Genomic DNA, 16212 nt, shown 5'->3' on the forward strand with positions numbered 1-16212 from the left:
AATTATGAGTGTTAACCACTCCAAACCTACAGAAGTTACTAATTTATGTTGACATTTACAGATAAAGGGAAAGAAATTCAAATTACGGTAGTCCACATCCTGGTAAATCTTCATTTTTAAATGCATAAACAGAAAAACAATAAGTTGTTTTATAAATTGACATTTAATCATAATAAGAACATTTTTTTCTTAAACTTTCAACTTTTAAAGTAAAGCTTGTTCAGTACTTTCTGCATGAAAATCCCTACAAATGAACTCTAATTATTAGCAGAACTTAACAGGAAAAACACGGGAAGACTTCCGAGCAGCGCTGAATTCCTGAGAAGTCCCATTTCTTTGCCAGCTATGAAATTCCACAGATCTCACACACATTCTGACTTTTTAATGCTCTACATCTTCTCAATATGCTGTTTGTCATACTTTGCAGGCTGTGTGTTGTAAATATTCGAACAACTGAAACATGGAGCAGATTAATGGACACTTTTGAAACTCTTAATGTGTAAATGTTTTACTTTTTGCTAGTTTCTGAAACGTGTTGTTGGGCACTTTAAGTTTGTCATGGATATGTTTGTTGCTCATATTTATTTACACAGCGTGGATCAAAATCCCCTCAAGGAATAAATTTTGTCTCTCAATGGGCAGAAATAAAACTATTTGGGGAAAAAAAGTCTTGTGATATTGTTTTGTTCACTGGCTCAGTTGTGGCCGTTTGGACAAAAACAAAACAGCTTTTAGACATATCGAGTGTGAAACTTGCCAGAACATAATAAAAGAAAGTCTGTTATTTATCCATGCCATCACTAAAACAAAACTTTAAAGCAGTGTATCTGTTATTAAATGTCAATAATGCATACTTAAATATTTAAATGTGAAAGATTTGAAGCCACTATGTGAAAAATTATTATTATTTCTTTGGTTATGTCTACCTTAAGTCTACTTTTTAGAGTGAAGATCCACCTAATTACTTGCCAACTTACAGAAAATACAGAAAGAAACAGAAAAGGAGCAAAAAGATCTAAATGCTAAAACATTTCTTTCAGTTTCAGAATTACTCAGACACAGTATTTGGAAACTAAACAGTGATTCAAATATATAAACATCCAGAAATGCCATTGGCAATCTCAGATTAGAATAATCATCTCAGATTGAATCAATTAATGTATCATTTGATTATGTAATCACTGCAGATATTTCCTTAATATTTGTTTATACCTACATTTTTTTTATGAAAAGTGTCAATAATTACTGATTGTTTATTTATCACCTTTTGCTGCTTTTGGCAGTTAGGATGCAGCCTTACAATTATTTACAAAAATAGTTACATAATTATGGATGTTTTTCTAAATTAAATACATTTATGTACCTTTTTTCTGAACATATTTAAAAAAATTTTATGTGTTGTTTATAAAATCTGAATTCATTTCCAACACAATTAATAATTATTTTTAAAATATGTTTATAAATAGTGGCATTTTTGGACCTTCATAATTAGTTATCATTATCTGATTCATCTGTCACATTTTTCGACTTGCTAATAAGATAATATTGTTTATTGATAAACTATACATTGCTAATGTATTATTTTCATGTTTAATTCATTACTCAAGCAACTGATGATTTTTATTTTCTTTATAAACTTCGGCACTTTTGGACCTCCATACTGACTCACCATTTTTAACTTTCATTTACTACTCCTGAGCAATTTTGAAACCGAAAGAAAAGCTTCGCATCTTATTTTCATCCCTTTTTTCTGTAAAAGGTTAACCTCTTTAATTGTCTCATTTTTTCATGTACATTGCTTTCTTAGTATTACATTTGCCACATTAGTTTCGGTTTTCAAGTGAAACGAAAACTGGGGTGGAGTACTTTCTCAAACAGTTTATAAACAAAGCAAAGCAAAAACAGTTCATTGCACTAAATAAATAGCAAAGTACTGAAACAGGCTGTTTACTCAAAATAATATAGAAGTATACTAAGAATACATTATCATTATGCACGCCTAAGTAAACATTAGAACTGTGCTACTTTTCTTTTAATGTTTGTTATCTTTTTAATACAATATTCGCCATCTTCTAGCTGTTTTGCAACTTCACATTGTGACTTTTGAGCTATAAAACCCTGCAAAAATATTAAAACGTGTTTTTCTCCAGCTCGGAGCTCTTCTCCCATTGGCTGGTGGGTGCACCACGTTGGTCGGGTAGTCACGCGTTTTCCAGAAACCCGTCAGGAAGGAGAAAAACAAAACAAACCCGAGAGAGCTGTAAAACCGTGTGGACTCCATTGGAAAGGGAAATATTTTTAAAATTATCGGCTTAACTCAAACACGGAAGTCTAGCAACGAGCGAGACCTGTGCATGGGAGTCTTAAAAGTGAGTAGGACCAGTACTGGTGCGTTTATGGACACTTGAGTGTGTGTTTCGACCGCGATGGCTTGTTAGCTTCGAAGCTAGCTGCTTCTTGTTGTTGAGTGTCGGGCTACAGCTGGGATGAGGAAGGGGGCGGACGGAGGCCATACTGACTGAGTTGCAGGTGAAAATAGGGCATAGTGTGTAATTTCGGCTCTTTCACATTGAATTAAATGCAAATAAACAATCTTATAGTGGCATTTGTCTCAGCTTTTGGCTGTTTGTCGAGGAGGAAAAACGTTAGCTAGCTCATGTTCTTTGATTAGCTGGTATAAATATCGGTCAGCTGGCTGCAAAAGATCACTATGATGACTTTCTGCTGATTTGGTATCGCGAAGCTCGTAGAGCAGCTGATTCCGTGTCAGTTTGGGTAAAAACAACTGTTATGTAAGGAGCCTAAACTGTCCAGAAAAACATCGCACCGATCATTATATTTACCCATTTCTCCTGTGCATTCAGATTATATAAGATTACATAAGTAAATAGTGTTGAAGTGTGATTGTGGAGGAAAAAGTCTGACTTTGCAGCATTAGGTGTCCCATGGTACACGCCCCCCAACATCAAACACATCCTGTGTTGGTGGAGAAATGCTCGGCAAATCCATGTGATCCGAGCTCAGATACACTGTGAGTGCAAACATTCAGCCTTATGCTTTCAAGATCATTGGATTTTGTTTTTCTTTTATTTTAAAAATCCTGTTTGGGGATTCATCGACCGAGTCAATGTGAATAAGTCTATGCATATATGTTTGTTTTTTCGAGAAAACACGTTCATACACGAAATGTTAACGATTTTATTGTGCAGACTTTGTTTTTTGTGTGATTTTATGTAAATATCTCATAAATAATAATATGTAGGGCACGGGGATGTAGGCCTCCTGGTTGTTTATCTTCTGCTTCAACCTAGATTGAAACAAGCTGTTTATGATGAAGCAGGTTCTGTGATTGACGGCCAGTGTGGCCTATCAGGCCCTCCAGAAGGCGGGCCTTGGTTTCTTTTCGACCAATAGGAAAGCAATCTTACGTGGGTGTTGGCACAGACTGTTAGATTGACGTTTTGTTTTGCTTTGCAGAGATCTGTGATGGGAGCAGAGACTGGCGAGACACTGGTGACTTTCTGGCTTTACTGGGGAATAATATAGGTCATTTGTAACACTTGCCAGCGTGTTATTCAATAGTAGTGGCTGTGATGCTAATGCCTGCTGTCAGGTTTGAAATACATCAATTATACGGTTTTATTTCTTAAACGAAACGTCAGTTTGTGTCTTTCCACTGACAGCATGGTGATCCTAAAAATGTTTTGGAAAAATCTAAAGCTTATTACAGTTTCATCAACAGTGTTTGATGTAAAGTGAATTTTTTTTTGTACCTCTCTCTTGGTTACAGTGATAATAATGTCCTTTGAGAGAATGACATGAATTGCATCATTATAAATTAATGTGCTGTTTCCAGCTAGGAAATATTGTATGGATTCAAGGAGATGCCATATTTGCACAAGTTTTTATATTAAGAATACATAATATGGCTGAATTACTAATAACAAAAAACAATTATTCCTGCTGCTGCTAGCATAATGTACCATATCATTTGTTACACAAATAATATTGTTGTTGTTTTTTAAAAAAATAAATCCTAAATTGTTACTTAAATATAGATACATCGGCTTAACATAAAAATTATGGACAAAATGTCAGAGTAGTTTTCAATTTACATGATTACAGCACAAAATATTAGCCCTTTTTGCTGTTCTGTTCTTTCCAAATGAAGTATAACAAGATTTTTTAGATGGTTAATTTGTTTTGGGGTTTTGGTTCAAATACAGGTCAAGTTGAATGTTTGCTTCTCTGTGAAATTAAAGTAAACTTTTTTCATGTTTTATATTTGACTTGTATTAGTAGTTTAATGCTAGCTGTTTTTTTTCCTATTTTTTAACCAAGCCTTACTGGTTTAATTTTGAGGCTTTGCAGCCTACAAGCGGCTCTGTTTCTGTAGCATTTAAATCAATGAGTTAAACTGAGCCAACCTGTCTCAGCAGGAAAAGCTCAAGTGGCCTGCTTCCAGAGATTATTTCTAACACAATTAAAAGATCCTTTAAAACTAAGTAAGAGTCGTTTGCTCAACCTTTTGTCCTATTAAATAAACACACCTCCACTGAATGAGGCTGTGACCTTCAGGTGTCTGTGGCTCTACGTTTTTGAGGTTTTCCTCTCTTGGTTTAAAGCTTTGTTATTGAGCTTCTGTCAACTGGATTCACACATTCGATTAGCACTTGATGTCCTTTAGAATCGTCCTCTGTTTCTTGTTTCCAAGTGCTGAAGGAAACTTTTAACTATAAGCCATGAGGTTTTGTGAAAGTAATATTAACAAAAACAATAATCATCAGTGTAAAATATTGTTTTGTAGCAGAGTAGTCATTGCTTTTCTCTTTTAATTTAAGGGAATGAGATTATGTTATACTTTTGTATTATTTGTTTTAATACTGTATTGTGCTAGTACACTAAAACTTTGTATGTTTAGTCAAAGTCATCATGTCCTTTGAATCTCATACCAGCTCAGTAACATCAGATTTGCCCTAATCATATTGATCCAATTCGTTTCCTGGAGAAAATAACATCTAAAACTATTTTCAACTTAGTTTTAAGTCTATTGTTATGTCTCACACACAGAGATCATAAGGTGTGCTGCAGGTTCCTTAATCCAGGTAATACTTTTAAATCCAACAGAAAATTAAAGAATTGCCAGTCATTAAAGCTTTTGAATCAAGTGAAACCTCGAATTTACTAATCAAAATATGAGGGTTGATTTCAGTCAGCAGCCATTTGACAGGTGCATCATTACAAGGAAATGCATTTCTCACGGTTCTAATTAGCCTGTGATGCCATTAAGTAAAAAGTAAAGTTGCTCTCCAGACATCCATTAGTCTTACTTACAAAAATAGTTCACTAATCTTGATACATTTTGTGTCCTTGGGTGAAGTGAAAGACCCTGTTTTTCTCAACTGATAACAAAACACTGTTTCTGTTTTGCAAATAAACCCTGCAGCAGCATGTAGAAAAGACATACTTCTGCTTCCATTCACATCTGTTATTTAAGATGTCAGGGGTTCATCTTAAATAACAGCTGAACCCCTGACACACACACACCTAAGTTAGTTTTACTTGTATATATTGATAATGTGAATGGCTATACTGCATGCCCATAACTGTCTGAAGTGAATGATTGGAAAAGAATAAGTGGTACTCAGCCCCATTACCACCTGTCTGCTCGTTCTGTTAGTCATCTAAACAAGCCATGAAAATCCCTAACCTTTAGGGACAAGCGACTGTTATTTAGCATCTATTTCAGTCTGTTGCCACGCTGTCCGAATGCATGCAGGGCTTCAGGATTAACAACCTTTTGTGATGTGTGCTCTCACATGTCCCTTTTCATAAAGAGGCTGGCATCTCTGGCTTGTTATTTCTGCAGTAATTAGCGCCTCGCTGGTATCAGTGGGTAACTCATTCCAGAGGAGGTACTGCTGATTGGCCTACTTGGATCACATCCAGTGTTGTGGGGTAAAGAATATCACCTGTTTTCATGGTGGTGGGAGATATGAGATAAGCACAGCAGGCTCGCAGTTGGAGCTTTTCATTGTCTGATGGCTGTTTGGAGCTAACTCTTTAAGATTCAATCAAGGTTTTTCATCTGGGGCTTGAAATAAAGTGTTTTAATACCTCGAATCTTTCATATTTTCTACATCATTTTTATGTTTTTGCCGCAACAGCAAAATATTTTGGTTACATTGAACAAGTGTGACATCCATTGTATCTCCTTTGATGGGGCCATTCCAACTCATGAATGTACTTTTACTTAAATCATTTCCTTGTATTTAGAGTTGAGACATTTATGACTTTTCATGTTTCTCTTTGCAGAAAATTTAAAAACCGTGTTTCATTTTCAATCTACCTCCTAATTCTGCGCTACTTTATGTTGGTTTGTCCCAGTAAGATACAGTACAGACCAAAAGTTTGGACACACCTTTTAATCCAATGAGTTTCCTTTATTTTCATGACTATTGACATTGTAGATTCACACTGAAGGCATCAAAACTATGAATAACACATGTGGAAATATGCACTAAACAAAAAAGTGTAAAACAACTGAAAATACCCCTTATATTCTAGTTTCTTCAAAGTAGCAACCTTTTGCTGTGATTGCTGCTTTGCACACACTCTGCATTTTCTTGATGAGCTTCAAGAGGTAGTCACCTGAAATGGTTTTCACTTCATAGGTGTGCCCTGTCAGGTTAATAAGTGGGATTTCTTGCCTTATAAATAGTCATGAAAATAAAGAAAACCCATTGAATTAAAAGGTGTGTCCAAACTTTTGGTCTGTACTGTACATTCAGTGTTTGCAATGTGAAACATCCCCAGAAAAAAGTTTGGTGGTTAATGAGCTACTTTTTCAAGACAGAACATACAGCACTTTAACAGACAAGCAGGTTTATATTATATTTAACTACTGTATACCCAGTTTAGTTTATATGAGCACAATCCTATAAATTGTGGTCATATAGTGAGATTATTATCTAGGGCTGGATGATGAATCGATTTTATTAGTTATTAGAATTCTCTGTTTGTGGAGATGTGATTTTTGGTAAAAATGAGATTTTTACAATTTGTTTCACCAATGCATTCCTTTGTTTTCCTTAGTTCAGTAATGTTAGCCAGCCCAAGAACTACTATCTTGTTTGACAAGTATGTTTTACCGCTTCTGTTTATTATGACTTTGAAAACAGTAATTATTTCTTGAAAAAAGAATGATTTAAGTAAAAAACTGTTTTTAAAGATATTTTCTGTTATTTGAAATTTTTTGTAGGAAAGAAGCAAGGAAAAAATTAAATAAATCAGAAATTAAATTTGGTATAAAAAATGCATATTTTATTTGTAAGCCATATCACCCAGCCCTAGTTACAACAACCCAACTGGAGCAAAGTCATCTGTCTGAACTGATTTCATTGATTCTTTGCAACTAAACAAATATGGAAAAAATGAACCAAGCCTTCTGATTCTACTCAGATCTCATTATTTTCACATAATCAAGATAATTCTGCTTTAAAACACAAGATTGAAACTCTTTGCTGTATCTTTCATGCCGCTTTGCAGATTAACGCTCAGCAAAGGACATTTTTATGCTTTCAGTTTATTGTAGACACCAACACGTTCGATTTGCAAACAAGAAGTCGTGTTTTTCTGCTCTAAAGATTTGTGATTAGTCAGGCCAAAGTTCATTGCAAAGGCAACAAATAACAGAATCTTGAAAGTAACAGAAATTGACATTTGATTTAATGAATAATTTAAACAGCTGATGTTAAGCAATGCACTTTTAGTTAATTATCTCAGCAAGTCTGTAAAATTGCTTGAAGTGAAGACTGTTTTATTAAATGCTCCTTACTGACTTTTATTACAAAGTTTCAGCTCTTCATCATGGCCTGTATGAGCCTGTGATATTTTATTATATTCAGGTCTTTCTTTGGAAAAATTATCTCTGTATCATCACTCGAGCTTGGTTTCATTTTATTTTGAAGATTTCTCTTGCTGTTTTTTTCCGTTTTGCTCTTTGGCTGTCTAGCATCGGGATTGATGCAGCTGCTTTGTTGTGTTTAAGTCGTGCGGTTCCTCATTCTGGAGCTGCCACAAATGAAACCGGACGCAAACGCACCGGAACACCTTGCACACCAAGATCCGATGATAGTTCCAATTTGTTATTTTGGATGTTTTTCTGGTTCCAGATATGTCCTGGTGACTAAGCAGATAGGTGTGCACATGCAGAGACTGCGAGCTTGCAGCGGTTTCTGTGTTTGATAAGGTGTTGCTTATACAACTGCAGTCGAACCAATAGTTTGCACAGCACTGTTTTCTGCCACTTCCTGCCTCTATGCAAAGCCTGTACATGGGGAGATGGAACTGTCAGGGGTGAGAAGTTTATTTTTGTCAGCCAACGCTGAGCAAGAGGAAGTGGTGTTGTTCAGTGGCCTCTTAGAGGAGTAGGATTGGTGAGTGATTTTTCTTTTTTTTGTGCATCATGTGATTGCTGCTTGGGGTCATGTCTCTATGGAGATCTTTTTATTTGTTATGCAAAAGCAGCTGAGATAAATAAGGGCCACGTGTTTCAGCTGTGAACAAAGCAAGTAGAGGAAAAGAAGCAAGGTGCTAATGTGATAACTTTATGGTGTTTGGGTTCACTGAGAGCAAATTGTGATTTCTCTATGGGCTGTAAAGCAATTTGGAAGTAAAGCAATAGTGTTTTAGGGTCAGAGGTTAGAAAAGGGAAAATTTTATCAAAATTTTCAAGCCAGTGATTTAAATATGATAAGTTTAACAATCACCACAAAACATTGTCACTTAGGAAACAACATGAGTAATAACGTCTAATGTTTGAAATAAAGCCCAGGAATGGAAATATATAGTATGTACATATAAAGAAGCACCAATCAGGTTGCTGATTTACCTAATCCCATTTTGTAATATTTATAAGAAACAAAGCCTACAGCAGTTTCTTAGATCAAGATAGTTGGTTGATATCTAAACGTGATGGAATAAATGTAATGTTTCAATTGTGATTTTGTATCTTTTGTTTTTATGATGTAAAGCATCTTGAACTGTGTTGTTGCTGAAATGTGCTGTACAAATAAACTTGATTGATTGATAAATCACAAAGTTATCCTCGTTTCCGCATCAGAGCATTTATTCCCAGCCATGATCTGATTTTAAAAAAATCAAATTCAAAATAAAGTCCATCATAAAACTATTCTGTTTGTTGATGTGCTTACAGACTGATTGTGTTAAGTCATTTTTCTAAACTTTTAAAAAAATCATCTGGTCTCTTGTAAGTGCTAGAAATTTGTTAGATAGATTTAGACATGATTTGTGACTAGTTTAGCTCCAATCATCCAAAGCAGAATTTAGATGTGTTGTGCAAGTAAAACCTAAACATTCCCCACAATTTTAAAGCTTCTAGAGTTTCCCTTGCTTACAATATGCGCTCTGTTAATAATCTTTAATTTCTTTTTACCCTATTCTTTCAATTTGAGGTTTGTGAGGATGTATGTTACAGTTGGGGATGCAAAATATTAGGAAAACATGTATTGTGGGATAATATTGGTAAATATTGCATAACTTGCAATAAAGAAACAAATAATTTGTGGGACAAAAAGAAGCAAACCTAGCGTTGTTATACCTACATTCTGAAGCTTAATTTAAATTCTTTGTTGTTGTTTTTGACACTTTTCTTCATCATATCAACATCTTTTCTCTTTTTTTTCTGCAGACCTGAAACATACGGAGAAATACGCCAGAGCACGACAGACAAGACGCTGTCTCCCCTTTCTTCCCAGCCTTGCAGGCTGCGTTCCCCCTGGACTCTGATCATCTCCCCTCAGCAGTGTTTTATTGTGCTGACCAACTCAGACCAGTGGGACTGGACAGGAGACCCAGAGGTTCCTGCCGCTGGAGCTCTAAGCTGTGCCTGGCAATGCCTCAGGTAAGACGAGCAACAGAAAAAATATTCCTGATTAGATATGTTGATAAATACACACAGAGTTGTGCAAAATGTCCAGAAAATGTTTCTAAGGATCTTCAAATGTAGCTATTGGATGTGTATTCCATGCAAAAATGAATAACTTGTAAACAAAAGTGCTTGAAGACTGAGAGGATCAGAGATATGAGTCATGATTTAGAGGTGACTGACTGACCCTGGATCAGTCTGACGTCTGCAGAGGCTGCATCAGCTTGGCTGCTGATGTAGATGAGCCAGCAGGGAAAGAGAAAATTAACTTTTTCTTTTGTTTATTCCAAGATGTGAAAAATAACATGTCTATTGAATCAGTTTTGGTGCTAAAAACAAAAAGCTAAAAAGGAGAGCAGCTTTGTCAATAAATGCTCCCAGCACTCTTTATTATATTATTCTTCAGTCTAGAAACTGCAATATTGATTATTCATTACCTAACATGTCTGGATGCATTTACATCCTGCTTTTCTCAAACATTGAATCTGTGTGGAGATCATTTGTAAAATGTAGACGGGTGTAATCGAATTGTGTTTTCTCATTTTGCTAACTAAACGTCTTGTATTATGCCTGGAGCTGTTTCCATGCTGCGTGAAGTCTGTGCTCAGAATTCAAACGCTTTGTTTCCTCATTCATTCTAACTCTCTTATTTATTGCAGGAGTTTGAAAGCCGCGTTACAATTATTGACATACTAATAAAGGCAGAGACTTATGCAACACTTTTTTCTTGGTTACCAATAACCAAAGTACTTAGTTTTACATTCAGGGTTCTTGCACAATCTGAAGAGGTTTTGAAAAGTGTAGTTTAAGTGGTAGAAAGAAACAGAATATAGAGAGATATTTATATTTCCCTTTGCCAGGCTCTAAAAATGTGTCTATCCATCCAACCCTTTGACCATTCATCCATCTGTCTCCCAATCCTTCAGCCCGACGGTCCATCCATCTGTCTGTCCTTGTGTTGCCTGAGCATTGTATAAATATCAGCTGTGAAACTAGCAAAACAAGGCTGAGAACTGTGGAAATTTGATGGTAAATTGTGCAATATTTGATATGAAAAGTGTATATGAAATCTACAAAGTGGAGACAAATGTTTGCTCATGTTTCACAAGCACAAAAATTAAATTATGTGTTGCTATGTTTAATAATCGTTTTAGTCACATCTCATAAATATGTTTGACAACCCTTAAAAAATCAAACATGACATCTCTGCCTCAACTTTAATTTGTGTTATTACAGGAAACATAATGCATTAGAAAGATATTTAATTGCATTTATTATAAATACATTGGCTGTAGGACCTTTAAATGAGCAAAAATCAGATGCCCGAGTGCAAGTGAATGCATCGCCGAATGAGCTGGGAGATATGTAGCTCTACTCTGGAGATGTAGGGGGTGACATGTCAATCTGTGAGGTTGAATGAGCTGCAGCATGAAAGCAAATTATCCAGTTTCACTTAGTAAAAGTAAACATTTCTGTATATCATCAAAATAAAATTGTTTGACATTTTATTGATTCAGCTTTCAACCAAAATTCATATATTTTCAAACCTTTGAGAATTATGAAAGATTTCAATTTTATGAAAATGTGATTTTCTGTCTGATTCATTACATTAATGTATGTAATTGCATATCACCTTTAATTTTAACACTGTAGACCTGCAGTGTTTTAATCCACTGAGAGGTTTACTCTTACACTAAACATTAAAATGCCTGCTAAATTATTCATCTTCCTCACATTTTTGCTTATTATAAGTAAAACACTTGGAAAACTGTCAAAACTGAACCAACATTCTTGTTAATAAAGAATCTGTATATGTTGATTATAAGCCAATAAATTTTGGTATGGTGGATATAATAGACAGACTTCATCTCAGATAATTATCATGAGTTGAACATTTGGTTTCTTGTTTATCAGAAAGTGTCTGAAGATATAAGATGGTTGTATAAATTTGTGAAAATCACAGAGTAATATATGTTGTGCAAAAAACGGATGAATTGCTTACAGTAGTGAACAGTAGTGCAATAATGACACGGGACTAGCATTAAGTGTTTCTGTTTGGCTACTTTGTGTATCAAATTTTTGGATGAATTAGAATTTAATATCCTGTTAGCTTTACTGAAAAGAAGCAAAACAGTCTCAAGTTAACACAGTTGATGAGATTTAGTTTGTTTTTGCTCACTCTGTGTGTTTTCTTTCTGTGTTGTGCTGCAGCCCAGCGTCAGTGGGATGGAGCCTCCCTTTGGGGACGCCTTTCAGAACTTCTCGTTTGCTGACCAGGCCCTAACCAGCACTGAGCTGCTGGCCACCAGCTCTGACCCGGATTTCATGTATGAGCTGGTGAGTGAACACACACACACACACACCCACACGCCCCTCCACACACACACACCTCACATCTGGATCTAAATGAGCGACAGCTTGGTGGGAGCAAGTAACTGATGTTAAAAGAAAATTGACTCATAAAGCCTGAAGCCTGGTGTTGCTTGCAAATTTATTTATTTTTGTTTGTTTGTTTTGTGTGTGTGCGTTTGATTCTAATACCTTGTGGGGACCATTTTCATGACATATACTACGTTGTGGGGACCCACTGCTCCTTGTGGGGACCGAAGCCTGGTCCCCACAAGGGGAAACCCTGTTTTTGGGTCGGGGTCAGATTTAGGACTAAGGTGTGAAATGAGTTTTGGTTAGGGTTAGATATGTAATGGGTAGGGTTAGAATAAGGGTAAGGCTAAGGTTTAGGCTGTAGAAATGAATGGAAGTCAATGAAAAGTCCCCGCAAAGATAGCTGCGCAAACATGTGTGTGTGAGCTTCCTTCTACACATATAAGGAACATTTTTGCTTTATTTCAAACAAGTTGTATTACTTAGAGGATCTTTCACACAATGGCAAATCTCACAATACTATGATAAATAAAATACATAGTCATGCGACTTCCGTGAACTTTGTAACTGACAGTGATCTTGGCGGGCAGTTACCATGGAGTTGCTATGGCAACAAAAAACACCACACAAGCATAGAACTAGCATTCTAGTTCCTATGACTTATAAACAATATAAGTAGATTACAACTATTACTCGATTACAATTTGAATACTCTACCCACTTCTGTGTAATGCTAAGATAAATATCAGTGATATTTAATTATAGTACTTTCTGCCAAGCTAGCAAAATTAGCTTAGCTAATGTAGCTTTTATCTGCTAGCCTGTCACTATATGTACTTACTCTGCCAGTCACCAGGACCTTGTTACTCATGTGAAGACTGTGCATCCTTTATAAATTCGTTTAATCGTTGATTGTAGTGAACTGTGTCATAGAAGGAGATCAGAGGCAGCATCTTGGTCACATCGTCGGATATATTTTCCTTCTCCATCTCAGGGTCTATCCTGACAGCAGCAATTTTTAATGTGTCTTCCTACTAAGATGGCACAGATCACTTTTGGTTCAGACTTGTGGAAATTATGTATACAGATTTGTCATTTTCAGTAATTTGCTCTCACTGATGGTTTATCTGGATACTTGTTTAAATGAAGCTATATATGATATTAAAAACTCTTCCTGGTAATATTCATTTAAACTTTACTTATTTTTTCACATCTCAACCACATATTTCAATGTATTGTGTTGGGATCTTATGTGACAGACCAGTGTAAAATAGCAGGTAGCTTTAATGGAAGAAAAATGATGCACAGTTTTCAAATTTAAGGGAGATAAATCAGTGGACATTATCACGCAGTTATGTTAAACTTTGTAGATGCGCATCACTGTTACTGCATAAATAAATTTATTTCAAAAGTCTATCAATCAGATTTATTTGCCTTATTTTCAGAGATACACGTTAAATATCTGCTCATCGTTACTGAATATTCCCATCATTTAAACTTTAAACCAGTAACCACTGAAATTATAAATATAAGTGTTAACGCTTTATTAGCTGCACTCTTGTTGAATGAAATTAGGTTTACAGCTAGCTATTAGGTCGCCAAGTCAAGCAGAAACAGCCATGGCGAGCTGCTTGATTTAAAAGGTGCAGAGGGTAAAACTCCAACGTAGCATTAGAGGTTTAGTTGTAAGCATCTTCTTTAACTGAGCTGTGCTGTGTGAAAACACTCCACTCTGCACTCTGTCAGCACAACCTGGACAGTCGCAACTGCTTACGCTGGCATCCATACAAAACAATATTATGTTACCTGAAACACAAAACTTAAAACAAAGTTAAAAGAAAAAAGCAACTTTTGTCCACTACTGTTTTATTCAGTATTTCTGTAGTCTTAGTATGTCTTAAAAAAATCTAAAATTACAATAAAAGTTTTAGCAATGATGTTAGAAAGATGCTAAAATTGCTCAACTGACATTGATATTGCTCTCAAAAGTTTTTATTAACTACAACAGGGATGTCAAACTCATTTTCATTTTGGAGCCATATCAAAAATCTGAATGTTCTTAAGGAGCCAGTTGTGCCAGAATACATTGATAAAACCAATTAAACTGTTAAAATATCAATAAATAACTGCTCCTCCAGCATTTTGTGATTGTTTTAGTGTTTTTATTTGCAGTCAAAATGATATTTAGAAAGGTTTGTGAGGGATTTTTTACAATATTTGCACTTATATATGATGACTTGAGTAAGGCTGAGGCAGCAGTCACTTACACTCATTGTTTTGACTAATTTTGTTACCTGACTAAAAAGTTACATTGACTAATTTTGAGAAGATTTGCAGTAAAATTAGAAAAAATGTAGAGATTTGCTGATTTTGTGTGAATTTAGCAGATTTGAGAAAAACTGAAGGACTTATTGATGTAATTTGGAGTCTAAACGGCCACTTAAAAAGCCATGGTGGACCAGATTTGGCCCCCGGGCCTTGAGTTTGACACATGTGACCGGCAACTTCAAGGAATTACAGTGCATTTGACTTTGCATGACTCCTAAAAAGAACAATATTTCTATCAATGTTCAGACTGTCTTTATTAAATATCTACACCAATAACAGATATTCCCTTTCAATAGTTGATGCAGGCAAACTGATGATATTATTTCAAGTAGACAGAATGAAACTTAGCCTTGCTTCCAATCTGGCGATGTTGGATGAAACATCTTATCGCACAATGTGATTTTTGGTATCTATCGCTTAAGATTTGTTATTTAAAATGAAAATAAAGTAAAAGTAGCTCATGCTATTATTTGGTGGTATGGTACATGGCATTGAAGCTGACCAATCAGAATTAAAATGAACGTTTCGAGATGGAGTCATGAAATTCTAAAAATGAAGAAACCTGGAACTCTGTGCCATCTGTTTCACAGAAATTTTAAACTCCGAGGTACATCCCATTCATCAGGCATGGCTGACAAGTTTAAACAGAAACCTCTCCTGTCACCACTCATAGCTGTCAGCTACAGGTGTCTACTTCAATTTACTTCCTGCTCCAGACTAAACAATAGTGATTCATTGCTGAGCATTAGATTCCTTGCCCTGTAATAAACAGGATCAGCTTCGTCTTTAATCTTCTGTATAAAAATATATCTGGTGTTGTTTCAGTTCAGCTTTGAGCACCTAAAAATGCTGTCATTGAAATTCACAATTGGGTGTCTTTAATGTGGTTGTGATATCCGCAGACTGATCTAATGATGCTTAGATCACAGCCCAGCAGTGGCTTTACCATCTGTTGTTTGGGGCCGCTCTATCTGAGCTAATAAGATGCATCAAATGTACCATCTGCCCCACATATTGTTCTGTTATCTCTTAATATTGATAATAATGATGAGTTTTCTTAAACAAAGCTCCTCTGTCAGGCTGACTTCCCTGCACTGCCATTGTCCTCTCATTTAAATACTGCAGATTTGGCTGCTGTTCTTTGCCAGGTATATTAATTAGATTTGCCACTGCATTTTAGTCTTAGAGAGGCTTAAATAATGTTTTTTTTAGGTTTAGTTGCTTTCAATGAATGAATCTTAATATATGTTCCTCGTAACACTGGTATGGGTTATTCTGGTACCTTTATAGTCATAAATAAAATTGGATGGTTTTTATTTGCATTTTTTTGCCTAGATTTGACAGCACAATGAGTGCTGAAGTAATTCCAACCTGATGCTGTAGGTGACGAGGTCAGCAGCTTCATTTCTTTCTTGTTCAGGAGAGACTTGAAGTTCAACACATTTTTGTGTTTACTGCAGGAAGAATTAGTTTTTCTTTCCTCCATTTTAACCCCGATTAGGTGAATTAAACAGTCAGAGAGTAAGCTCTCTCTTTCCATAAGGTGGAAAATG

The 16212-nt window shown here is 35.6% G+C and overlaps 1 protein-coding gene across 2 annotated transcripts in view; it reads left to right on the forward strand.

The window, feature by feature from the left end:
• The first annotated feature begins 2212 nt into the window (after positions 1-2212).
• Positions 2213-16212, forward strand: part of crebrf (creb3 regulatory factor) — a 34210-nt gene continuing 20210 nt past the window's right edge. Inside the window, exons 1-3 of one of the 2 annotated variants that reach the window (XM_032576668.1) lie at positions 2213-2369; positions 9713-9925; positions 12161-12286. In XM_032576668.1, coding sequence (XP_032432559.1) covers positions 9917-9925; positions 12161-12286 — 135 coding nt within the window. In that variant the 5' untranslated portion in view covers positions 2213-2369; positions 9713-9916. Of the gene's footprint in view, positions 2370-7326; positions 8439-9712; positions 9926-12160; positions 12287-16212 lie in introns of those variants that run through there. The other variant, XM_032576669.1, reaches the window with a different exon arrangement.

Source organism: Xiphophorus hellerii, chromosome 11, assembly GCF_003331165.1.
Source record: "Xiphophorus hellerii strain 12219 chromosome 11, Xiphophorus_hellerii-4.1, whole genome shotgun sequence".
NCBI classification, from domain to species: Eukaryota; Metazoa; Chordata; class Actinopteri; order Cyprinodontiformes; family Poeciliidae; genus Xiphophorus; species Xiphophorus hellerii.